The sequence below is a fragment of the Chrysemys picta genome, chromosome 3, assembly GCF_011386835.1.
Source record: "Chrysemys picta bellii isolate R12L10 chromosome 3, ASM1138683v2, whole genome shotgun sequence".
Taxonomy (NCBI): domain Eukaryota; kingdom Metazoa; phylum Chordata; order Testudines; family Emydidae; genus Chrysemys; species Chrysemys picta.
In genome coordinates, this window is record NC_088793.1 from 150,413,697 (window position 1) to 150,439,359 (window position 25,663).

Sequence of the window (25,663 nt, forward strand, 5' to 3'; positions counted from 1 at the left end):
TCCTCTTTCAGCAGTTTTTATTTTAACAGAATCCAGCAGCAACAGAGTGAAATAGCAGGAGACAAAATCGGCACCGCAGTCACGTCTTTGATTTTACTACATCCCATTTCAAGAGGTGAAGAGAGATCAAGTTAACAAATGAGGAAGGAGCCCCAGGGTGGAGGAAGAGCTAGATATGCTTGTACGTATGCATCCACAGGGCTAAGTCCAAGGGGAGAGAAGTCTCCACATGTACCTACTGAAAGAGAACTTCCATCCCTCTTCTTTTTTGTCCCTGGTTGTCAGGGAAGTCTGTATAGTAAAAGCATTCATGTAGAGAGAACCTGAAGTGGGGTGCAATGGTAATGATGGAGCAGGCTATGGTGGAGGGAGTTACATTCGGGGGGAGGGGGGGGGTGGAGGGAATAAAATAAACTTACTTGGAAAGCACTTGCTCAGACCCCTCCAGAAAGTCCTATATTAATGCAGGTGAGCATATGCACATTCCCAAGACAATAAGAGACTCAATCCCAACGTGTAGGGCAAAGGAGGTGAAAGCAATTCATGTTGCATTATCTCCATATCCAGCCACCTAGAGACAGAGGCCTAGTCTATATTCAGAGTTGCACCAGTTTAACTCTAGGCGTTATTTATGGAATTTAATTTAGGTTAATAATCTGGTTTATATTGATTTTATTTTAATTAAACAGAATTAAGAGTGTCGGCACATGATTTTGCACAATTTGAACTACATTGGTTTAAAGACACACCTAACATTAAACCTGTGCAACTACTGAATATGGGTAAGCCCAGAAACCAAGAGACAATATTAGAAGGCTGCAAAGCCCTTTGTATGCTAGTAAAGAAATGATAAGTCTTCGGCACTGAAAATAATCGGAGCTTATACATTCAGCAGCTTGAATATAATATGTTGACCTTTGCAATATTAAAAAAAGAAACTGATTCACAGGTTCAGTTATTCACTAAGGCAATCTTCTTTTGGGAGATTCACAGTAAGTGTGAAGGAGTTTAGGCACATTACATATGATGGAATTAAAGTCTGAAGATTTCAACAAACCTTGAGTGTATCAGTACTGGCGGACAGCATTCCCCACTTGTCTGTAGCAGACAGAAATCATTGTGTTAGTTTTTAGCAATGAATGTTTCATTTTATGAACTCTCACAATCTAGCCTTTGCTGTGTGGCATGCAGTACTACAAAAAAAGGATTTAAAGCCAACAGAGCCCTTTTATGTACTGTGACCTGATACAGTATACAGGGTAAAATAAATATTCTCATCTGTAAACACTCTTGGGCTGGGGTGGAAGAGAAAGTGATTATCTGATTAGTGGCTTTATCAAAGTGTAAACTTAGACATTAAACTGTTTTCTGCATTTTTCCTCTTGATTAAAAGGTTACAACAGCAGGTCTGTGTAGCAAAAATGCAAGAATGGTGGCAAAGGGGGAGATTATAGCTCATGATTTCAGGGACAGCTGAGAAAGCTGCAAAGGAAGGAATCAAAGCACATGTGGCAATGTACAAAACAGCTGCATCCTTTTAAGACTCTCCTTCTACTTTTGTATATTTCTCCCAGTCATTTGGTATGAGGTAAGTTGTTCATGGTATGTGTGTAATGTATGAATTCTCAGGAATACAGAACAACGACTCCTTCCAGATGGATCTAAATCAGCAGGAAAGCACAAATTTTGGTTACTGCCCATCCCAGTTTTCCATCTCAGACATAATGACAGTATCATCGTGATTGTTCACTTGGCCCCTCAATCCTCAGCTGCTTGAAACATGCTGGCACATGATCAGGGTCAGTGTGCACAGCCAAGCAAGCGAGCCTTTCAGGAAGCCTCAGGCACTTGATAAAGTGTCTCTGGGACTCTGGAAATCAACAGGACTTAGGATGGTTGACCTTTCATTTCCCCTCTCTCTCTGCATTATCTGGGGCTGGAATAGGATTTTGATGTTCATCAGGATAACAGCCATGCCAGATGAGAAAAAAAAAATTTTTTTTAGGAAAGTCCTGGGATTTCCTAGTTTGCTTTTGTGGGGAATGGTTTGTGACCTTTTTTTGTAGAAAGAAAAATAAGACAGGTTAACCACATTGTCTCAAGCTAACAGGCAACACCCTGGTGCCTTACAAACCTGTGAGTGTTTAACTGTCATTTATGATCTATGTAGAATGTAGTTAGGAGGAGTGTGGGGCAAAGCCTCCAGGATATGAGTCAGCAGCAGCATTCAGTTGCACCTGCACAGGGGAAGGATGGTGAGTGATAAATCCAGTGAGAAAGAAATTCCAGTTTTTAAATAAGAGACATCCGTTGGCAGCACAAATTCAATTCCTGATCAACTGAGTGTGTTGTAAACAGACCCTCAGTTAGAGAAGATGCTTTGAGAGGTGTCTCGACTTCTAGGATATGCAGAGACCCTTGAATTCCTGTAGTAGTTTTATTCTTCCCCAAGAAGAACATTAGCAGGATCCCATCTAGCAGCAGCATATGATCATCGCATTGAATAGTTTATGACACAATGGGGCCAAAACCAGTAACAAACTGTTGAAATTTGCATGCAGAGGCTGCATTGTATTTCAATTAATTGGATGTCATCAAGATATAGGAATTAGGTGTTGAAAACTGCAAATAAGAATAAGTCTAATAAAACCCATAGTCAACAATACCTGAATAACTAATTAGTAACACAAATTTAATATCACTGGAGAGAGAGTTCCTCCTCCCTCACTAAGGGGAAAAAAATCCCAAAGAACAGGTGTTAGCTACACTGTTTACATTCCCAGATAACACATTTACACGTAGACCATACACATTTTTTTTTCTCTTGTAGTCATATACTGCCTTTAATAAAGGGCCGATTAAATGATAGCTAGCAACAATCATTTCAACAATTGTTTTAACTGATTTTTTTTATCTTAATAGATTCCCACTGCAGGCCAAAAGCAAAGTTAACTAAGTTTCAACTGCTCTTTTCCCAGTCTTATTCAATGTATAGCTTTGTGTACTACAGTGGGACACTAACAGGCTTTTACTTTAGGGTGCATCAAACATAATCCAGTCATGTGTGTGTCAACATTTTAATGTACAATTCTGAAGTGTGCATGTGTGACCTGCTCAGCTTTCCTCAATCCTCAGAGGAAGGGGAACGTATTCTCTAAACAGGCGTCAAGTCAACATGATGTGACAAGTTTTAACAAGATGAGTGGCAACTTCCTGCTACCTTCACTAGCAATTCTTTTAAACAAACTACAGATATCTTTACAGGCAGAACATGAAGCTTTAATGAGCCCTTAGACGAGTCATATGCAATTTAGTTATCTAATATTTAACTCTTATCAAAATAAGATAAAAAATAAAAACAAAGAACTTTGGCTCCATGATACCCAACACCTGTAAGTTGTTAAGCTAAGAAGCTGCTCCTTTTCCATTTGCCCAGTCAGTTTTTCGGCTTTTCATGCTAATTATGCAACAGTGCAACTCTGCACATATATATTTGGAGGATCCAAGTTACGCTAGTTGTACTTATTGCTCCTAATGTTACTCTGTTCACAACCAGGACTTAAATTTGAGCAAATTTCTCCTTACCTCATAGAGCCTCCAGCACATATAGAGCCTCCAGCTTCATATAGAGCTGTCCCTGCCTCCGAGTCTGATATTTAAAGCATGCAAGTAAATACATGCCTGGTTGTTGCTTTGCATATTGGTTTTGAAAAAGGACAACAAATCAGATATGATTTGGGAGGTGGCAGGCCAAACTATTTTTCTGCTGTTTTTACAGCCTAGGTCTACTAATTAATCGCTCAGTATCTTCAGAATTCCCTTTGGGTTTTTAGAAACCACTAATGGGGATTTTTTGTTCCTTTCCTTCCCAATTTCTACTCCTCGCAGTACTGCTCTATCAGCAGACTGGCTAGTTTCGGAGAAGGAAGAGAACCCCTAACCAGCTTGCACTGCACAGGACTTTAGAACCAGTCAGGTTCCAAGGAAAGCAATCAAGCATAGATTAGGAGGGGAGACTAAGGATCAGTGCTAGAGGTTCTTCCAAAAATCACTGATTAGCCAGAAAAAAACAACAACAAAAAAACCCACCACGGAACAGATTGTTCTAGCATAAATACATGAAGACCAAGATGACAAGCACAGCAAAGCACGTAAGATATTAAGACACCTAATGATGAGTTTTGATATGGCAAAAATATTCTTGCCTCAATGACTGCACCACCCACTCCTTGCCTTGAGGAAGGCCATGTTTAGTTCCAAAATAAAAATCAACATGGTTATCTAGAACAGGGGATTAAAAAGAAAAAAAAAAAAAAAAAAAAAAAAAGCCATGCTCTTGCAACACAAACGTTAACATTATTGTGGCCCTGGGGAAGTTAGATTCAGGGCTCTGTACAGGTGTGAAGAACAACTAAAGGAGATGACCAACAACTGACAAGGCTTTGAGTTTCAAGAGTATCTATTCTGGGTGCCCAAAACCACTATGATACATATCATAACTGGGCTAAGGGAGAGACAGATGTGAGTCAGTTGTCCAGGACTCCATCTTGCAGCCTCTGACTACATGAGCACTAGCCCCAGTAAAGTTATTGAAAGGGGTTCAGGATCAACCTCATACAGACATTGTTATTTGCATCTCCATTGAACTTTAGACCTGCTTGCGTGGTCTATAGACAACAAGCAGAAAACATAGGAAAGGAATCTCCTTTCAGTTCTACATCATTGTATTTGAAGAAAACTTTTGTTACTTCTTTGACTCTGACCAATACTAGCCATTTTTGGTTAATAAGTTACAGGTCATCCTTGAAGAGAATGACTTGTTCTGATAAAGGGTTGATTAACCAATCTTCTTTTTAAGGATCACCTATTCTGGTTAAATTGTAAACCTCTGACAAGAAACAAATGAGCAACCTCTAGACAAAAGAAAGTGAATGTTCCTGGTTATTACTGAGATTCCTGTTCACAACACTGATTCTCTGTGACCTGTCAGGGGAAAATGGATAGGAGTTTGTTTGGTTGAATCCCTCTTCAGAAATCAAGTACAATGATGCAACACCATAAATACAAAAAAAAAACCACCAGTGGATTAAGATTCTGCCTCTAGCCACTGTCTTTACTGCAGATGTCCCTGTTTCACAAGCGGAACAATCAAGTTCCTCTCTAACTGCAGCTGCTGGAACAGTCACAAATGAAATAATACGCTTGATACTTAGCACCCAGAACAGTTTCTGCTTTTAAAAATCCTCCCTCCCCCCAAAGCCATAATTTTTTTCTCCTTTCCATTGCTCCTAAGACCCTCCCCACACCACAAAATTCTCATATAAACATACAGATAATTCATAGTGTGGTATAGAAGAAAGGGTCGAAAGCAGGGGTGGGGAAACTTTTTGGTCTGAGGTCCGCATCTGGGAATAGAAATTTTATGGCAGTCCATGAATGCTCACAAAATTGGGGTTGGGGTGAGGGAGGCGGTGAGGGCTCTGATTGGGGGTGTGGGCTCTGGGATGGGGTTGGGATGAGGAGTTTGGGGTGTAGGAGGGTGCTCTGGACGGGGGGTTGGAGGGGGGGGGGGAAATCAAGGCTGGGGTAGGGGGGGTGGGGAGAGGCTCAGGGGTTAAGGCTCTGAGTAACTGGCGACTTCCGGAGTGGCGCATGTATGCGCCCTTATAAGGGGTGCCGCCAGCTCCCCCCACCCAACTTCCTTTTTGCCTGAACTCTGACAGAAGGGAAGGAGGGTGGGTCATGGAATGGACATGACAGCACATCTCGAAGAACAGCAGTTACAAAACGTTAGTAATTGTTTTTTTTTCCTTTAGTGATTGCTCATGTCCGTTCCATTGTAGAGGACTCCCAAGCAGTACCTCTGGAGGCGGGCAGAAGTTAATGGACGTGTCGATTGCAACACAGTTCTGCCGAATCCAGCATCATCTCTGGCCTGCTGGGTAATGGCGTAATGTGGTGAACGTGTGTACCAAAGACATCCTGGATAGGGACATGCGCCAGGAAGGCGCCGAAGACACCTGAGCCCTAGTAGAGTGAGCCTTCACAATTGGTGGAGGCGCAGCCTGCACCAACTTGTAACGTATCAGAGGGGTAGCCGTGTTAGTCTGAATCTATAAAAAGCAACAGAGGGTCCTGTGGCACCTTTGAGACTAACAGAAGTACTGGGAGCATAAGCTTTCGTGGGTAAGAACCTCACTTCTTCAGATGCAAGTAATGGAAATCTCCAGAGGCAGGTATATATCAGTGTGGAGATAACCAGGTTAGTTCAATCAGGGAGGGTGAGGTGCTCTGCTAGCAGTTGAGGTGTGAACACCAAGGGAGGAGAAACTGTTTCTGTAGTTGGATAGCCATTCACAGTCTTTGTTTAATCCTGATCTGATGGTGTCAAATTTGCAAATGAACTGGAGCTCAGCAGTTTCTCTTTGGAGTCTGGTCCTGAAGTTTTTTTGCTGTAAGATGGCTACCTTTACATCTGCTATTGTGTGGCCAGGGAGGTTGAAGTGTTCTCCTACAGGTTTTTGTATATTGCCATTCCTGATATCTGACTTGTGTCCATTTATCCTCTTGCGTAGTGACTGTCCAGTTTGGCCAATGTACATAGCAGAGGGGCATTGCTGGCATATGAGGGCATATATAACATTGGTGGACGTGCAGGTGAATGAGCCGGTGATGTTGTAGCTGATCTGGTTAGGTCCAGTGATGGTGTTGCTGGTGTAGATATGTGGGCAGAGTTGGCATCGAGGTTTGTTGCATGGGTTGGTTACCAAGAAGGGAACAAGAAGCCATCAGGCTCACAGGTCCACCCTTTGAGCCTGGAGAGGACCAGGTTAAGGTCCCATTGGGGAACTGGGCCCCAGATTGGCGGAAAGAGTCTTTCAGGACACTGATCATCTCATGTGAGAATACAGATGTACCCTGGATGCAGGGATGGAAGGCCGATATGGTAGCCAGATGCACCTTGATTGAGGAAAAGGTGAGGCCCTGGTGCTTCAAGTGAAGCAGGTAATCCAGGATGGACTGCAGGGATGTCTGGGTTGGGGAAAATATTTTACTCTGACGCCCAGCAGGAGAAAATGCTTCCACTTTGCCAGGTAAGTCTGGTGGAGGGCTTTCTGTTCTCCAAGAAAACCTGCTGTACCTAGTGCAGGCTTGTTCCTCTAGGTTCAGCCACACAGCATCCAAGCCGTGAGGTGGAGAAGGGCACGGTTCGGGTGCAAGAGCTGACCATGATCCTGCAAGAGTAGGTCCGAGTGGCTGGGAAGTGGCCATGGGTCCGCTATAGCCAGGTCCATGAGCATGGTGAACCAATCCTGGTGCGACTATGCCGGGGCAATCATAATGTCCCGCACCTTGTCCCTCTTGATCGTCAAGAGAACCTTGCTGATGAGCGGAGTTGGTGGGAAGGCGTACATCAGGTCTCCTGACCAAAATAGGAGAAAGGCATCAGAAAGCGAGCTTCTGCCTAGACCTTGCAGAGAGCAGAACTGATGACGATTTCTGTTCTGTCTGGTGGCAAATAAGTCTACCTGCTGAGGTGATCTGCCAGCATGTTCCAAACGCTGAGGAGGTGCAAGGTTTCCAGGTCGATTGCATGCTGAATACAGAAGTCCCATAGACGGAGGGCTTCTTGACACAGAGCCAACGAACGAGCTCCCCCATGCCGGTTGACACAGAACATGGAGGCTGTGTTGTCTGTCAACACCTGCACTGCCCACCTGGACAGTTGGGGAAGGAAGACTTTATATGTAACGCGAGCTCCTCCCGTGACCACGATCCCTGTGTCTGCAGTACACGGAGATGCACTCCCCAACCGAGGTCGGACACATCCAAAATCAGGGACACCATAGGTCGTGGGCTCACGAACAGCACACCTTTCATTAACAGAGTTGGAACGGACCTCCACTACAGGGAGATAAGTACCTGTGATGGGATTGTGACAATCTTGTCAAGGTGATATATGGCCGGGCAATAGACCAACGTCAGCCACATCTGGAGGGAATGCAGACCGAGTCTAGTGTGACGGACAATGTACATGCAAGCTGCCATGTGCTCCAATAGTCTGAGGCAAACCTGGGCAGCAGTTAGCGGATGGGCTGTGACGCTGGTGATCAGATCTGCTATTGCCCTGAACCTGGTCTCTGGCAGGAATGCTCTGGCTCGGATAGAGTTGAGTACTGCTCCAACAAATTCTATCCTTTGAACCAGGATTAATGTTGATTTTTGATCATTTATCAACAGGCCTAAAGCTTGGAAAGTGGCCCGCAACTTCAACACTGTGTTGGACCTGGGATGGCCCTTGATGAGCCAGTCGCCGAGGTATGGGTAGATCTGGATACCTTGAGGTCTGAGGTAGGCTGCTACCACCAACATGCACTTTGTGAATAGCCTTGGTGCCGTTGCTAGGCCAAAGGGAAGCACCAAAGGAAAGGGTAGTGGGTGGTCCCAACTATGAAACGTAGGAACCATCTGTGTCCCTGAAATACAGATATGTGAAAGTAGGCATCCTTCAGGTCGAGGGCAGCGTACCAGTCTCCCAGATCCAGGGAAGAAACGATGGAGGCCAGGGAGACCATGCAGAACTTCATCTTCTTGAAATACTTGTTGAGGTCCCGCAGGTCAAGGATGGGGTGTAGATCCCCTTTCACCTTTGGGATCAAAAAACAGCAGGAGTACTTTCCCCTTAAATGCAAAGGGACTTCCTTTACTGTTCCTGCCTGTAGAAGGCCCTGCACCTCCTGAGTGAGTAGATGCTCATGAGAAGGGTCCCTGAAGAGGGACTGGGAGGGAGGGTAGGAGGGGGGAAAATAGAAATAAGTGGAGGGTATATCCCCCTGCTACTGTGCTGAAGACCCACTAGTCTGATGTTCTAGAGGCCCAGGCAGGGAGGAGGGGAGACAGGCAGTTGCAAATAAATAGGGATGCTAGATCCAAGACAGAGGCTGGAAGGTCACCCTCGAGCACACCCTCAAAATGCCTGCTTATTACCCAGTTGGGTACGGATAGAGCTCGAGTGAGCTGAGAAGGCCGGCTGATGGCCTTGCCGGTGCTTGTAGCCCATGCCCTTTTTACAGAAGGGCTATGAACGGGAAGGGCCTCCGAACGTGTGGGACTGTTGCGGCTTGAACTTCTTCCTCGCAGGCGCCGGCATGTACACGTGGCACTAGAGTCTTTTAGGCCATGCAACTTGCTGTGTCTGTCTGTTCTGCAAACAGCACCAAACCGTCGAAGGGGAGATCCTGGATGGATTGTTGGACCTCTGCTGACAAGCCTGACAACTGAAACCAGGATGCCCGCCTCATTGCAATGGCCGAAACCATAGACCGGGCCTCAGAGTCCACCACATCTGAGGCCACGTGGAGGGGCTGCCCTGGCTACTGCTCTGCCCTCCTCCAGAATAGCCAGGAATTCCTTCCTGGGCTCCTCAGGCAGCAACTCCACGAACTTGGCCATGGATTGCCACATGTTAAAATCATAGTGGCCAAATAGGACCTGATGGTTGGCCACTCTTAGCTGGAGGCTGGCTATAGAATAAATCTTTCTACCAAAAAGATTGAGCCTCTTCACCTCATTCTTAGGGGTCGATCCCGGTTGGCCTTGTTTATCACACTCATTGGCTGCTGACACCACCAGTGAGCTTAGGGCGGGATGTGTGTACAGGTATTCAAACCCCTTAGCGGGGACATAGTACTTCCACTCCGTCCGCTTAGAGAAGGGTGGCAGGGAGGAGGGGGTTTGCCAAAGGGCTTTGATCAGTTTCACAACTTCCTTGTGGACTGGTAATGCTACCTTTGAGGGGTCTGCTGCACTCAGCACATCCAACAGGGAGTCCAAGGGCTCTGCCAGCTCCTGGGCTTCCAGCCTGAGGTTCAATGCCACCCTCTTCAAAAGCTTCAGGTGGGTTTTTGCGTCATCCTGGGGGACCGCGTGAGAGGTCCTCACTTTTGCCTCGTCGGGCAAAGATGATGAAGAGGCAGGCATAGATGGGCCTGGTAACTCCACTGCGTCTGCCTAGGGAGCTTCGGTTGGGGCTGGCTGTCCCTGGGAAGCTTTCTCTGACTCCGCTTCTGAGTCAGGGGGCAGGCAGGGGACTGTGGTTGACCGTATTTCTGATGCCCGAGACCGACTGATGCCCCTGTGACGGTTGGGGAAATGCCCAGGGGTTCCACAGGTGCCAGGGGGTTGTCCATTGGCCCATGGGCCATGCAGCCTCTGGGAGACCAGAAGGAAATGCCGATGCCCCCAGCAGGTGGCCTTGGCCCACAGGCAGTTCTTCCTCCTCACTTTTTCAGAGCCTGAGGAGAGGGAGGCTTGTCTGGGGGGACCAGGACGGGACTGATGTTGCCTGTCTACCCCATTGCTGTCTGCTCTCTCTGCGGACCTCTACCAGGGAGCTGCGTTGTGTCTTGGTGCTGCGATTCTGGTGACTGCATTCAGCAGATTGGCGACAGTACCCCGGCAATCAACGCCTCACACTATGAGAGTGGTGGCGCTCTGTGGACCGGAAGCAAGAACGGGAGCTAGAGGATCAACATTTTGGAGACGGTCGACGCGCCTGTAGGGATCCATGCCGGCGAACTGAAAACAGAAGACAGGACTCCAGGGACCAGCATACCGACCCTCTGGAATGGTGCCGCGAGCCTGGAGACAGATTTGGACACTCCGGGCACTGGGGCTCTGGGGACATGCCTCCAAGGGTCAGCACCAGGCAGCTGGCGATTGACACTGAGATCCCAGTGAACACTGCCTAGAGAGCGGGGAATAACGCCGGGAACTCTGGCAGGTAAGCCGATGCACTTCGGAGGGCAGTGGCACTGTTCAGGTGGAAAGCTGGCAGGGCACTCCCTGTGGTGGGGAGTGGTGCTGCACTGATGGATATGGCTGGAAGGGTCCCAAGGCAGGTTTTCCCCTTGAATGAGGCACCTCAGTAGCTGGCATAGGCAGCACTGGAAGGGACAATATGTCCGTAGCAGCCTGAAAGGCCTCTGACATGGATGGCACCGTCAGGCGCCGAGTGCCTCTGCCACTTTCTAGGGTGGCGGGCAGGTCTCGAAGGAGCTCGACAGCTCAGTAGTGCTGGAGCCAGGCCACCATCCGCTGAGAAAGAGCCACCCCTCGGGGTCTTTGCTGTCCTCCGGCTCTCTCCTTCCCTTTACAGGATGCAGGAGAACGCCCCCTCCCAGCCTTTCTTTGCTTTTCAGCTGGTACTGGGGATGGGGATCAGCGCTGGTCTGAGGTTGCTGCTGGCGGCGCGCTCTGCACCGAAGCTACAGTGCTTGGAGCAGAGTCTGATCTAGTCGGCTCCAATGCCAGTATGAGGGCCGACTCCATAAGGAGTGCTGGAAGACGAATGTCCTGCTCCTTTTTTGTTCGAGGCCTGAAGCTCTTACAGATGCGCCACTTGTCGCTCACATGGGTTTCCCCCCCCAAGCACTTTAGACAGCTTTTATGGGGATCACTGCCTGACGTAGGTGTCTTGCAGCAGTCACAAGACTTTAAGCCCAGGGACTGTGGCATGCTCTGTCCCAAGGCTAAGACCCGTCCGGGACTAACCAACTAACTCTAACACTAAGGAAACTATACAAGTTTTTAACAACTATACACAAAAAGTCAGGGCCATCCCTATCTATGGTGGTTCCCTAAGCAGCCCGAGCACCTGCACCCCCACTGTGGGGGGTAGGGGGCAGCCCCTCCACAGTAGGGTGAGGGTGAGGAGCTGAATTCAAGGGCTGCAGTGCCATGGGGGCAGGAGCTGTGGGGGGCAGCAGCAGGGCAGGGAGGCCCAGGGCAGCACGGGGGATTAGCGAGGGGCCTTGTACCGCAGCAGGAGACAAGTCTGCCTCCCTCCCCCCACACTCACCGGTGGCAGCGGGAAGCAGAGCAACCCAGCCCCAGCCTGCTCTGCTCCCCCAGCTCCCAACCCTTTTTCTTGGGGGGGGTGGAGAGGGGGCTTGGAGGAAGGGGTCAGATCCACCCCTGTACTCACCAGCGGCGGCAGCAGGAAGCGGAACAACACGGCTGGGAGCTAGCAGAGCGGGCTGGGGCCGGGTCACTCTGCTTCCTGCCGCTGGTGAGTGTGGGGGTGGGCCCAACCCCTTCCTCCAAGCCCCCTCCCCCAAGCGACAGGGCTAATCCTGTGGGCCACGTCACTTGGGGGAGGGGGCTTGGGGGAAGCGATGGGATGTGGGTGGGGTGGAGGCGGAGCAGCGTTGGGAAGAGGTGGGGTGGGGTGGAGCAGGGGTGCGGATTTGGGGGAAGGGGTCGAATGGGGGCAGGCGGGGGCGGAGTAGGGGGGCTGGCCAGGGGATGGGGCTGGCCGCTGGAGCCAATGCCACATACGCAGCATGCAGCTGCCTAGGGCACCATGAAATTGGTGCCCCAAATTACATGGTGCCCTAGGCCGCTGCGTATTCTGCGTATGCCTAAGGACGGCCCTGCAAACAGTTCTCAACTAGACAGTTCAGAGAAGTAAGCTTGCCGAGGCAAAGAGACATTCCAGCACCGTCACTGGCGGTAAGAAGGAAATAAGGGAGGGGGAAGCCGGCGGCACCCCTTAGACTGGCACATACGTGTGCCACTCCAGAGGGCGCCAGAGCCAGTCCCCTACCGGTACCACTGAGGGAAAAGCTTCTGGCACTGGTGTATGTGGCGAGCACACACACCTATAATGGAATGGACATCAGCAATCACTCGAAGAAGGAGTTTTTCTGTTGCTGTAGTAAATCCACCCCTCGAGAAGCAGTAGCTAGGTCAATGGAAGAACTCTGTCATCTTAACAGTGTCTACACCAGGGCTTAGGTCAGTTTAACTGTCTCTCTCAAGGATGTGAATTTTTCACACCCTTGAGCGACATAGCTAGGTCAACCTAACTTTTAGGTGTAGACCAGTCCTCAGGAAAGTTATACTGAACTAGCTGAAAGGTATGAATGTAAAGTACATTAAACCTCATCTGCAGATGCTCTCATTCAGAAGTAAAGTGGCCTTAGATCACTTTAGGTTAATTGTGAATTAAGCTAACCCCAACCACACACTAGAAGTGCTCTGCTGGTTTAGCTTATTCCCGAACCCTGAGCAAAATAATCGATACCAGCAAAACTGCACTTTTGCTGGCATAACTGCATCTATACTAGGGGCTTTTGCTAGCACAGCTCTGTCGGTCAGGGATTAAATCTCATTACACCCCAACCAAGATAGCTATGCTAGCAAAAGTTTGTATTGTAGACCTGGCCTAAGGCCACTTTACTTATGAATGGCAGCGTCCACACGGGGTTAAATGCACTTTAGATTCAGAGCCTTAGTTAATTTGGCTTAAACTTCTCTGAGTTTCCATGGGTAGACATGCCGTTAGAAAACTATGTCTTGTCTACACAGGAAAGATATTCCACAATAAGGCAGGGGGTGAATTTAAAGCAGAATAGCTATTTTGAAATAGCTTCATGTGTGGACACTTATTCCAGAATAACGGTGCCTTTTTCTGGTTTAGTTTAACCCATTTTCAAAGTGGATTAAACCAAATCTGAAAAGGGATGCAGTATGGCCTAGTGGAGAGAGCACTGACAGGGACTTAGAAGACCTGAGCTTTATTCCTAGCTATGCCACTGACCTGCTGGGTGACCCGGCACAAGTCAGTTCCCTTTTCTCTGCCTCAGTTTCCCCATCTGTAAAAAGGGGAGGATATTGACTTCCTGTGTAAAGTGTTTTGATATCTACTGAGCTAGGTATCATTATTATTCTGGAATCAGAATATCCAGACAGAGTTATTTTGGAACATCTATTATTCCAGAATAACTCCATGTTTAGACAAGCCCTGAGTGGTTGATTCTTAAAGTGTCATCAGAGGCAACTTGAAGAGCTACTTTGGATTTGACTTTAAGACATTATTTTTGCAGCACCATGCATGCACAGAGACACCGCTTTATACATAAACTTCCTGCCTTGGAGAGCTTACAATCCAAGTTAGACACAGGATAGCAAGGGATAAAGTGCATGAGGTACAAAGAGATGAGCAATATAATCTTGGGAATTTCTAGTGTGCTCATTCTCTACATACTTTTAAAAGTTATGTAGCCTAAATACAAAAGAGCAAAGTATACCCCATCCAAATCAGACAGTTATGTGCTAATTGCCTTAATAGTTCATGTTACCAGATGCTCCTTAAAATAAAATATGTACTTAGATACAATGAATTCCAAGGGATCTATCTATATCTCTTCAGAGGGACAGTGTCCTTCAATGTCACTGTAAAGTAGTCTAAACTATTTGTTCAACCAGCGTTAGGTAGCATCTCCAATAAAAATACTCTGGCACCACCAGTTCTGACTGATGCTGGTATTGTTCCCAGAGTGTGTGTGGGGGAGGAGGGCAAACAGAAGTTTTGGGGAATTCTGTGACATTTCCAACTATCACACAGAAAATTACAGCTGAACAAGAAGCACTAATGCAGTGAATCTGGCTGAGGACAGGATTCTTCCTGAGACACAAGGCCGACGAGGGGTGTGTGTGTGGGGGAAATTGGTACAAATTACTGCAGCCCAGCGGTCCGGAAGGGGGCCTGGGGCCCGGCTTCCCCCCCACACACACTCTCGTCGGCCCTGTTTAGCTGGTCCGCTTGCTGGGGGGCTTGAAAACAATTTTTTACCGAGGCCCGAACCCACTCTTGGCGGCCTTGCTGAGACATAAATGCCCTCTCTCTTTTTTGTTTTAATTTTTGTCCCTTGGCATAGAGAACAAGGGCTGAGAATTTTAAAGGAAATGGAAAATATCTTGGGAAATAATGATCATTGACTTGACAAGAAAACACTCTACTGTGGGACATTATCTTATTACAAATAAACAGGCAGAGAGTAAACGAATCTCCCCTCACTTAACCCTCCCAACCCCCCTTTTCATTAATCTTTAAACACTGCAGAAGTCACAAATTGAGAAACAGGAGTCCCAGGAGGGGATTTTAACCGCACTTAAGCCACAGATGTATTATTAAGTGATGGATGTTACACACATGACAATATTTGCCAATGGAAATGTGCCTGTCCAGGTAGATTAACATACAGAAAGACAAAAACAGACCCAATGGGAATCCAACTGGACTTGGCTTAATTCTGTCTTTTCACAGAAGGAAACAGGATCAGGCAAGATGAGACTTAAAAAGTAGACAAATGGGTACAACTTTTCTCTTACTGGTCTGAAGACAGAATCAAAGTAGAGAAGGAGATGTCAAAAACTCCGTCACTGTTTTGGGCCTTGACCCTATGCCCTTTGAAGCCAATGGGAGTTTTGCCATCAACTTCAATGGGAACATAAGAATAGCCATACTGGGTCAGACCAAAGGTCCATCCAGCCCAGTATCCTGTCTACCGACAGTGGCCAATGCCAGGTGCCCCAGAGGGAGTGAACCTAAGAGGTAATGATCAAGTGATCTCTCTCCTGCCATCCATCTCCATCCTCTGACAAACAGGCTAGGAACACCATTCCTTAACCATCCTGGCTAATAGCCACTAATGGACTTAACCTCCATGAATTTATCTAGTTCTCTTTTAAACCCAGTTATAGTCCAAGCCTTCACAACATCCTCAGGCAAAGAGTTCCACAGGTTGACTGTGCGCTATGTGAAGAACTTCCTTTTATTTGTTTTAAACCTGCTGCCCATTAATTTCATTTGGTGGCCCCTAGTTCTTATATTATGGGAACAAGTAAAAAACTTTTCCTTATTCACTTTCTCCACACCACTCATGATTTCATATACCTCTATCAGATCCCCCCTTAGTCTCCTCTTTTCCAAGCTGAAAAGTCCTAGCCTCTTTCATCTCTCCTCATATGGGACCCATTCCAAACCCCTAATCATTTTAATTGCCCTTCTCTGAACCTTTTCTAATGCCAGTATATCTTTTTTTGAGATGAAGAGACTACATCTGTACGCAGTATTCAAGAAATGGGCGTACCATGGATTTATATAAGGGCAATAAGATATTCTCCGTCTTATTCTTTATCCCTTTTTGAATGATTCCTAACATCCTGTTTGCTTTTTTGACTGCTGCTGCACACTGCGTGGACGCCGTCAGAGAACTATTCATGATGACTCCAAGATCTCGTTCCTGATTAGTTGTAGCTAAGTTAGCCCCCATCATATTGTATGTATAGTTGGGGTTATTTTTTCCAATGTGCATTACTTTACATTTATCCACATTATATTTCATTTGCCATTTAAGGTCCTTAATTTGTAGTGTACCGTTTTGAGATAAGCCACTGCAGTCCTTCTGTAAGCATAGAGGTAATGATAGAAGCAGTCAGCAGGCATGTTGGATTTACCTTTCTGCATAGTTTAACAATGAATAGATGTGGGAGTGATGCCATATGAAAAATGCCTTTGCAGAGATCACTCATATTGCTCTATGGCACATCCTGTTAATAATAAAATAGAAATCCTGAGTATAGCCAAGCATTACCACCTCACTGGGTTTGTGGACAGCATATGTTTTGAACTGATTTTAGGTCTGATTCTACAAACACCTATACTCAAGTTTAACTGTACACATGAATAGTTCTATTGCTTTAATGTGAAAAGGCCCCTCTGTGGTTCATCATCCAGTTGCATTTTCCAAACAAGCTCTGAAAAGTTCTACTCACGAAGGGCAAGTTATTTCCCCACTGCCCTCCACTGGACAAGTACGTCGTTAACATCATCAATCATAAATCACAGGAACGTAGGATTTTCTGCCTGGCTGATCCATTTTACTGAGTTTTGCAAAGCTGCTCAAAAGGATGAGGATAAGACAAAGGTGATGTATTCTGAGAAACAAATCATTCCAGCTCTGAAATTCTCATGATGACTGCTCTGAAAGTTTCTGCTAAATACTACTGACAGCTTTGGAACAAAGAGCAAGTTCTTTGTATAGAACATACAAGGAACATCCAACAATCACACCTTTCCACCAGCATGTTTCAAAGATATACAGGAATTCTCCCACAAGGGCTACCAAAATGTTACAAAGATGTGTCAGAACAAAGGAAGGCCAAAGGGTGAAAATCAATCACCTGGGCACATCACTATGGAAATAACGCAGCTAATAAAAAACAAAAAACAAACAAACAAACAAAAACATGCAATAGGAACTTGCTCATTTGCATTTCTGTCTGGGAGACTAATTACAAGATGCTAGCTCTTTGGGCAAATTTTTAAAAAAGCAATGAGCATGAATATATTTTCTTCTCTTGACGTGTGCTTCAGTGGTGTTCCAAAACTGATACATAATATTTTATGACGTCTTGATAGTTCAGTATAAACCTCTGCTATTAAAAAATAGAATCAAACTGCAGATTTCTTTTTATGATAATCCGTATGATTCTTTACTTGTACAAAGTGCTGCATTATCAAAAGTTTGGACACATCTGATATAAAGTACAAAGCTATCCTCAAATTAAGGAAAGTTTGCATCTAAATATTTTAACTTGTTAATGGAGATAGGATCAAAATCAAGACGTATATTGCAACTATAAAAAAGGAATAAAAAAAAAAAAAAATCAATATATCCCCAAGCTACACATTAAACAAGCGCTGGGTGTTGTCTACATAGTTGTTGTGGCAAGAAAGACACCAATTTCATTACTTCCACTTTAAGAGATTCATTTATAAACACACTATATTTTGAGTTTATAAGAAACCGTTCAAGAGATGTTTAGTCAACATGTAAATGCTTAAAAAATATCCCCATTTTGTAAACAATAAACCTTAGTTGCACTCTGCCAAGTTCTAGCTTGATTCCTGCTGATGGATATTAGCATTCCTTCTTCAGATTCACATGAAATTTGCAGCAATTACAGAGCCAACCTTTCTTGCCACACAGCCCCTACACCCCTTCTCTCCCCCCACCCCCAAAAATAGTTTAAACTTTCATAACAGTGAATTCCAGAATGATTTTTATAATCTTCCTCATAAGGGTGTTCAGAACCAGGGTTAGTTTTTGTTTCCTCTCTCCCTTTTAAAAGGGAAGCAGAGACCAGACCACTTCTCTTAGGCCATATCTACACTACCAGGACTATGCGGGCTTAGCTATGGTGCTGTTGCGATGCCGGCATAAACCTGCAGATACTGCCTACACTGATGGAACACCATTTCCCCAGCCAATGATAGCTAGATTGATTAAAGCAGGGGTCGGCAACCTTTCAGCAGTGGTGTGCCAAATCTTCATTTATACACTCTAATTTAAGGCTTCGCGTGCCGGTAATACATTTTAACACTTTTTAGAAAGTCTCTCTCCAAGTCTATAATATATAACCAAACTACTGTTATATGTAAAGGGTGGCCTGCTGGGACTCCAGGCCCGAAAGCAGGATGAGCAAGGGCTGGAAACCAAGATTGGCAGCTGAGGTGAGTAGAGTAGGTGGCTGGTAGGCCTGAGCAGGGCTGGAGGCCTGGACCCTGTCTGCAAGAGAGCCTCCAACCAGAAGCAAGGTGAGTGGAGCTGCGCGGTAAAGACCCCTGCTGGCGAGGGGCCAGCAGCCAGAACCCCAGATCAGCGACTGGCTCGGCCTGTCGCCACTCTGGGGTTTCTGCTCCCAGCTCCTGCCAGCTGAGGTCTCAGCCCGCTGCCAGCCTGGGGTTCCTTAACCCAGGCCAGCAGCGGGTGCTGAGTAGGACCCGTGGGGACCCCGGCTGGTAGGAGCCGGCAGCGGGAACTCCAGAGCGGGGCGGGCTGAGCGGCTCAGCCCGCCGTGGCTCTGGGGTTTTCACCGGTGGCTCCTGCCAGCCGGGGTCTCAGCCCGCTGCCAGCCTGGGGTTCCTTCCCCCCCAGGCCAGCAGCGGGTGCTGAATTGGACCCGCGGGGACCCCGGCTGGCAGGAGCCGGCAGCCGGAACTCCAGAGCGGGGTGGGCTGAGCGGCTCAGCCCGACCCCCGCTCTGGGGTTTCAGCTGCCGGCTCCTGCCAGCTGGGATCTCAGCCCGCTGCTAGCCTGGGGGAAGGAACCCCAGGCCAGCAGCTGGTGCTGAGTTGGACCCACGGTGCGACCCCAGCTGGCAGGAGCCGCCGGTGAAAACTCCAGAGCGGGGCGGGCTGAGCAGCTCAGCCCGCCGCGGCTCTGGGGTTTTCACCGGTGGCTCCTGCCAGCCAGGGTCTCAGCCCGCTGCCAGCCTGGGGTTCCTTCCCCCCAGGCCAACAGCAGGTGCTGAGTTGGACCCGCGGCGGGTCCCGCAGGAGCCGGCAGCTGGAACTTCAGAGTGGCGGCGGGGCTGAGCGGCTCAGCCCACGCCACGTGCCAGGAGAAAAATCGGCTCACGTGCCACCTTTGGCATGCGTGCCGTAGGTTGCCGACCCCTGGATTAAAGCATTCTTCCATTGACTTAGCTGCATGTATACCAAGGGGTTAGATTGGCACAGCTATGTCATTCAGGGTCATGGATTTTTCACACCCCTGCACAATGTAATTTAAAAGGGTAGACTAGGCCTTAGTCGCTCTCGTGCTTTTAAGAAAGCAAAAAGCATTAGCATTTTTGTTTCTTGTTTAATGTACTAAACAAGACATATGAAAAACAATCATATGGGATGACCATTAAAAAAAAAAAAAAAGAAGAAGGTGGGACTGTATTTGGGTCCCTAGATAAGAAATATCGGTTGTCCTTTCAGTGCATGATTCTGTTGCCTCTTAGGGGTTGCCACTTTCGTCATTTTTTCAGTTTTACTTCACATCATGTAACTACTGCGTCCCTGCTGGAAGGTACAGCAGGGCTGAAAGAGGCACCTTTATTGCTAGAAATCAGTTTCAAAAGTTGTTGTAAGGCAAGTCTTTAATAGGTCAAACTAACCAATTTTTTAACACGACAAGACCAAAGACCACATTCTCTACTCTACCAAAAGACACAGAATGGTAAGAGAAGGCAGAAAATTTTGCATGTTTCACTCCAGACAGGTTTCCTCACATTAAACTATCCGGGGATGAGACCACTGCTCTTGTACAGCACGATGGGGTCCTGACCCAAGAGTAGGGCTCCTAGGTGCTACGGTAATACAAACACCACATAATAATGCCAGCCCCATGGGACAGGCAAAAGAGTCAGCCTCTAAAGCAGAAGACAGCCTGCAGGGTCTCCAGTGCCTCAGCACAACCTGCTCTGCTGCCCACCTTTCCCCGTAGTATTTCAGCTCCTTAAGAAGTCATGCTGTTGTTGGTCCCAAGAGCTATGCAGTAGCAGCCATGAAAGGGATATAGTGATTAATACTTCTTGGAACAACAGAGAAATAAAAATAAAACAGTAAAGTTTAGAGTATTTGTCATTTGTAAGATGAAGAGTGAACATGACAGTAAAAATCACTTAAGTGCTTAGGAAGACAGAGAGCACTGCCAGGAGAAAGAACAATGAAATGTGAAGGGGAGGTTAAAACTTGGAGCTCTACTTCCATTCTGCATTCAGTCCAAATAACTGGATATGTTACTATCCTCTCTGGGCAAGAATTCTGATAGGTTTGTGCATTTATCTCTTGGAGGCATGTCAATATTTTCACAGAAAGTACTGTTTAAGATCTGCTTGTGTATGAAGAATGCCAGACAGTTTAGTTTTCCTATAAAGCCATAATTCATAGGACAGAAAAAAAGTGAGGGGTATTAATGGGAAGAGAGCAAAGAGGTGATTTCCTCTTGTACTTTTCTGCAGAGTTAAACAATAACTTGCTGAATTATGAGTTTTAGTTGGATGGAACTGTTCTGTCATTGCAGTAGTGAAAACTGGAACTTACCACCCCCGACACTCACAAATCCCACGTGTAGATAGATAGATAGATAGATAGATATATCAGCCAGTCAAATAAATACAGAATTTCCCACATTTGCTTGTGAAGTACTTTAAAAGGGCTGTACTCTCTATATAAGCCATTGGCATCTTTGTCAGTTAACACGGACTCTACAATTTAAGGGCCAACATCAGCTATTGAAAACAGACACACACAGTCACCTAACGACGTATGCAAGAAGGCTAGGCTTTTTTTTTTTTTTTTTTTTTTTTTACTTGGGCCTGGTCTACACCAAAAAGCTAGTCTGACCTAGCTACGATGCTGAGGGATGTGAAAATTTACACCCCCAAGAGCTGTAATTAGGTTGACCTAACCCTTCGTGTAGACACAGCTAGAGTGGATGGAAAAATTCTTCTGGTGACCTTACAATAGCCATGGAAAAAACCCTTCCATTGCTGTAGGAAGAGTCTACACTACAGTGCTACAGCAGCCGTGCTGTATCTGTGCCATTATGGCATCTGCAGTGTAAACAAGCCCTAGATCAGAACCCAGTTTCATAAATTAATGCTCTGAGTAGCCATTTAGTGCCACACAATCACTCTGTTTTTGTGATTAAGAAGCAGAGGAAACTAAGGCTGCATCTACACTAGAAAGGGTTTTCTGGTATACTTATACTGGCAAATCCTCCTAGCGTAGATGCAGCTTATGCGGGCAAGAGTGCAGTTTTGCTAGTATAGTTTCCTGAACGAAATAAGCTAGACCAGCAAAAAGACTCTTTTGCTGGTCTAGCTGTCAGCTAAGAGTGTGATTTTTCATAGCTAAACTTAAGTGTTGACCAAACTTAGTTTTCATTAACAGAGTTGGTTGACCCATGACAGCAGAAGACATGAATACAGAACTCTAACAGGGCTTTTCAGTCTCCTCTTCCGTATGGAGTGCTTCAGACTCCTTTTCCTTAGTCAGTACTTGGGACATTTACTTAGACCAGGTCTATACTAGGAGTTCTTTGCCATATAGTTATACCGACATAATAACAGCATAATGCTTTTAGTGAGGACGCTACTTGTATCAGAAAAAAATCATTTTTGCCAGCATAGCTTATCCAGTCCCCCTGAATGAAACAGCAAAACTATGCTTTTGCCAATATAGGTTAGTATAACTGACTACACTAGTGATTTTTGCCAGTACAGATATGTCAGTCACAAATCTCATCTCGTCGTATCCTGACTGACACAGCTATTCCACAAAAGGTTGTAGTGTAGACTTACCCTAGTCATGATCAGGACATGAAAATATGAGGCATAAAATTGTGTGTATCAATGCCTCTTAGGGCACGTATACTCAGGAAAATTAAGCTGAATTAACTGTATGTGTAAATTTAAAGAACATTTGTTAAGGTGCATTAGACCCCTGAAGGGATGCTCTGATTGAAAAAGAAAGTGGCCATAGAATTAAGCTAAAGTGAACTGACCACTTTTTTTCTGAGTGAGAGCATCCACATAGGGGTTTAATCAAGGTATTTTAACTAATGCGCTTTAAATTCACACCTTCAATTAATTTGGCTTAATCTTCCTGAGTGTCCCCATATAGACATGCCCTTTCTTTTGTTCAAATATTGTTGTTATTCAGCATCAGCTGAACCAAGAAGTTGGTTCGGAGACAAGTTTAGTCTGCCAGTGGATCTAACAAAATACCAATATGATGGGTAAATACCTCCCTTCTGGCTCAGCTTGGGTAAATGCTGTTGCCTCCCATTTTACAGATAAGGAAGTGGAGGAACAAAAGGTAAACCCACACAGCAAGTCAGTGACATACCAAAGATTAGAACCAAGACCCTGTCTACACAAGAAATCTGTACAGTTTAACTAAAGGTGTGATTTTAAACTGATTTTGGTTAAACAGGTACAAACCAGTATGGAGACTTATTTCAGTTTAAGAGTGGCTTATTTCAATTTAGCTTAAACTGATTTTAATAGACTTAAGCCAAACCAATAAAAGCCTCGATTAAACCAAAACTAAATTGGTTTAAAAAAAAAAAAAAAAAAAAAAAAAAAAAAAAAAAGCAGTGCACCTTTCATTCAAGTAGCACAACTTTCTCAACCAGACAAGGATTCATGAGCTCTTGACTAGCACCCCAGTGTTAGTTTCACTATACTACTTTACCCATTTGCAAAATGCAGCTATACAAGTCTGTAGGAGAGGAAGTAAAATTGAAGAATAAGTTTACCCTTATAATTTCAATTGGTTACAATTAAGCAAAATGAGAAAAAGTTCAGATGAACAACCAAACTGTCTAGCAACTTAACCTACAGAATTCTAAAGGCCCCCTTAACAACTGAATATGTTGTGGTATAAGCTACTAAACACATTGATGTTTATATCGGTCAACCTCTCACTTTACTATAGTAACTAATATATTATACATAGACCAGACCTTAGTGACGGCAACTAGAGGTTATTTGAAAGAGAGAGATGATTTAACTTTTATGTGAAAGATTTAACACAGCTAAAAGTAAAAAGGTTAAAGATTTTACTTGTCTCAAGTTAGTTTTGAAGGTTAGTAAATTTAGCCATTATTGTCAAGGTCTTGCTTTGTTAAGAAAGAAAGCTGGAAGATACTGTCCAGATATTTTAATCAAAGAAGGACTGATTAACATTAGTCCTCCCACTTTAAAACTACCAAGATATGGCACAGTTAGAAAGTTAACAGACACAACAACTTACATTAAGAATTTTCTCAGTTTACAAATCCAAATATGATTTTTTCCTAATGCGTGGCAGCCCGAAACCTACAGCAGGATGAGCCAGAACATTATCAAGGATTTGAAAGTCAAGCCAGTGTTGTTGGTGGTTTTTGTTTGTCTGTGGATGGGGGACTGATACCTCCAGTAACTGTGTCTGGAGAACAAAAATATTGGCCTAACAACTATGGAAGAATAAAATCCTGCTCCTCTTCCACAGCTGCATGGGTGCTACAAGCTAACAGGAGTAAGATCAGCAGATATGACTCTACACACACAGGGTTCATAGGTCCTGAGTAAGATGATGGCATTTTTACTGGGTGACTTTTTGGGCTACAAAACAGAGGCAGATATTGCATTGTAGGCGATACAGGTGTTCCGATGCAGTATCTTTACTAACTAGTTAACTACCATGGAAATACTCCTGCTGAAAAACCAAGCAAGAGTCTTAAACACATTAGTTACTCTTCTGCTCTGTAACATTTCAACAAATGAGAGAGGGAAGCAAGGCAAGTTTCCAATGTCAACAATGACAGGATGCATTTTAAGAGCAGCGAGGTGATAGTTTTATTTTAACAGGAGTAGTGGGAAAGAAATTGCACAGAAAAACTATGGCTACATCTATACTACAAACACTACAGCTGCACAGCTGCATTGACGGAAGGGGTTTTTCTGTCGCTGTCATTAATCCACCCCTCCAAGAAGTGGTAGCTAGATCAACAGAAGAATTTTTCTGGTGACCAATCTGTATGCTTAGGTCAGCTTAACTACATCTCTCAGGGGTGTACATTTTTCACACCCCTAAGCAACATAGATGGGTCAACCCAAGTTTTCAGTGTAGACCAGGCTAACTTTTCTTTGAGACTTATGTTACTATGCATCCAGTTTAATGCATGTCCTGATCACCACACCACAACGACCCCCGTTTTCCCAATTGTTAGGACAAAACATTGGCCAATATCCACCGCAGTCCCATATGTTGTGTCATGATTCCCTCCAACACAAGTTCCACACTCAGCTCTGGATGCTTTCAAAATGAAAGAGGGATTGCGTATTTTGGATGAATGTTTGTGAACAAGTGAAAACAACAACAAACAAAACGTACACTCTTCTGCTGGTCTCTTACTATGTCTAGCACAATTGTGATATTAACACTGTGCTCTGTGGTGTTCAGTACACAAGAATAAAGACATTTTCTGCCCCCAAAGAGCATCCAATCTAAAAGCCAGATGCGCGCACACACAAAGAAAGGATGCACAGGAAAATAAGTTTGTTTTTCTAAGCAGTTTCTTGTCAGTTTTGCATCACATTCAGTCCTTGGGCAAGAACCCATTGTAAATAAGTTGTCACATTTAACTGGGATATATCCTGTGGAAAATATCTTGAATAAATAAATAAAAAGCCATTTCGTTTGACTGTGACAGCTTTAGCAAACTCACTTTCGCAGCTTGAGTTCAGCTTTAAAGTTTGGCCTATAATTGTTTTTACTGCTTTATTAAATTAACAGTTCTCAGTGGTTAACCTGATTATATCTTCATGTTGAGCCTTAGAAATACAAAGTTCTCACATGCCGGTTTTAACATGCACTCCTACCCTCAAAAACAAGACTAGATTTGTTCAGGTTTCAGCATGGCAGTATCTTGCAAGATATTTCAAAGTTGTGCCATTATGCAAAGCTGCATCGTTATGTCCCCAGAGGTGGTGATGATGTGAACACATTTCACAACAAGGGCGATTTTCTAGTGTACATTAAGTGAGACAGCCAGCTTCCAGACTGGGAAAAAAAAAAAAATCCGAGGGGGAGGGAGATAGGGAATCTCTAAGGGACGGGGAAAATCATGAGCCTTCCTTTCCTGAATCAAGACCTTCGAGCACAGGTGGCCAAACTTGCTGGCCCTCAGAGCAGCAACATGACAATCTTCAGAAGTTCAAGAAATGGGGTGCACCTGCCAGGGCTCAGGGCTTCAGCCCCGCAGGAGGCAACTGTCAGGGCTCGGGGCTTCAACCCTGTGGGGAGGGAGGTCTAGGGGCTTCAGCTCTGCAGGAGGCACATGCCGGGGCTCGAGGCTTCAGCCCTGCTCCTGCTGAAGCCCTGAGCCCCAGCAGGCACACCCTGCAGGGCTGAAGCCCCGAGACTCCCCTCCCTGCTGGACAGAAGTCCCTACCCCCACCACAGGGCAGAAGCCCTGAGCTCCCGCCCCCC

At 45.5% G+C, this 25,663-nt stretch overlaps 1 protein-coding gene across 2 annotated transcripts in view; it reads right to left on the reverse strand.

Moving 5' to 3' along the window:
• KCNK5 (potassium two pore domain channel subfamily K member 5) overlaps positions 1 to 25,663 on the reverse strand; it is a 63,021-nt gene that overhangs the window by 19,484 nt on the left and 17,874 nt on the right. The window contains exon 1 of one of the 2 annotated variants that reach the window (XM_065589267.1): positions 1,058 to 1,102. The exons of the other annotated variant lie outside the window; for it this stretch is intronic. Coding sequence (XP_065445339.1) covers positions 1,058 to 1,087 — 30 coding nt within the window. The 5' untranslated portion in view covers positions 1,088 to 1,102. Of the gene's footprint in view, positions 1 to 1,057; positions 1,103 to 25,663 lie in introns of those variants that run through there. 2 annotated transcript variants of the gene reach the window in all.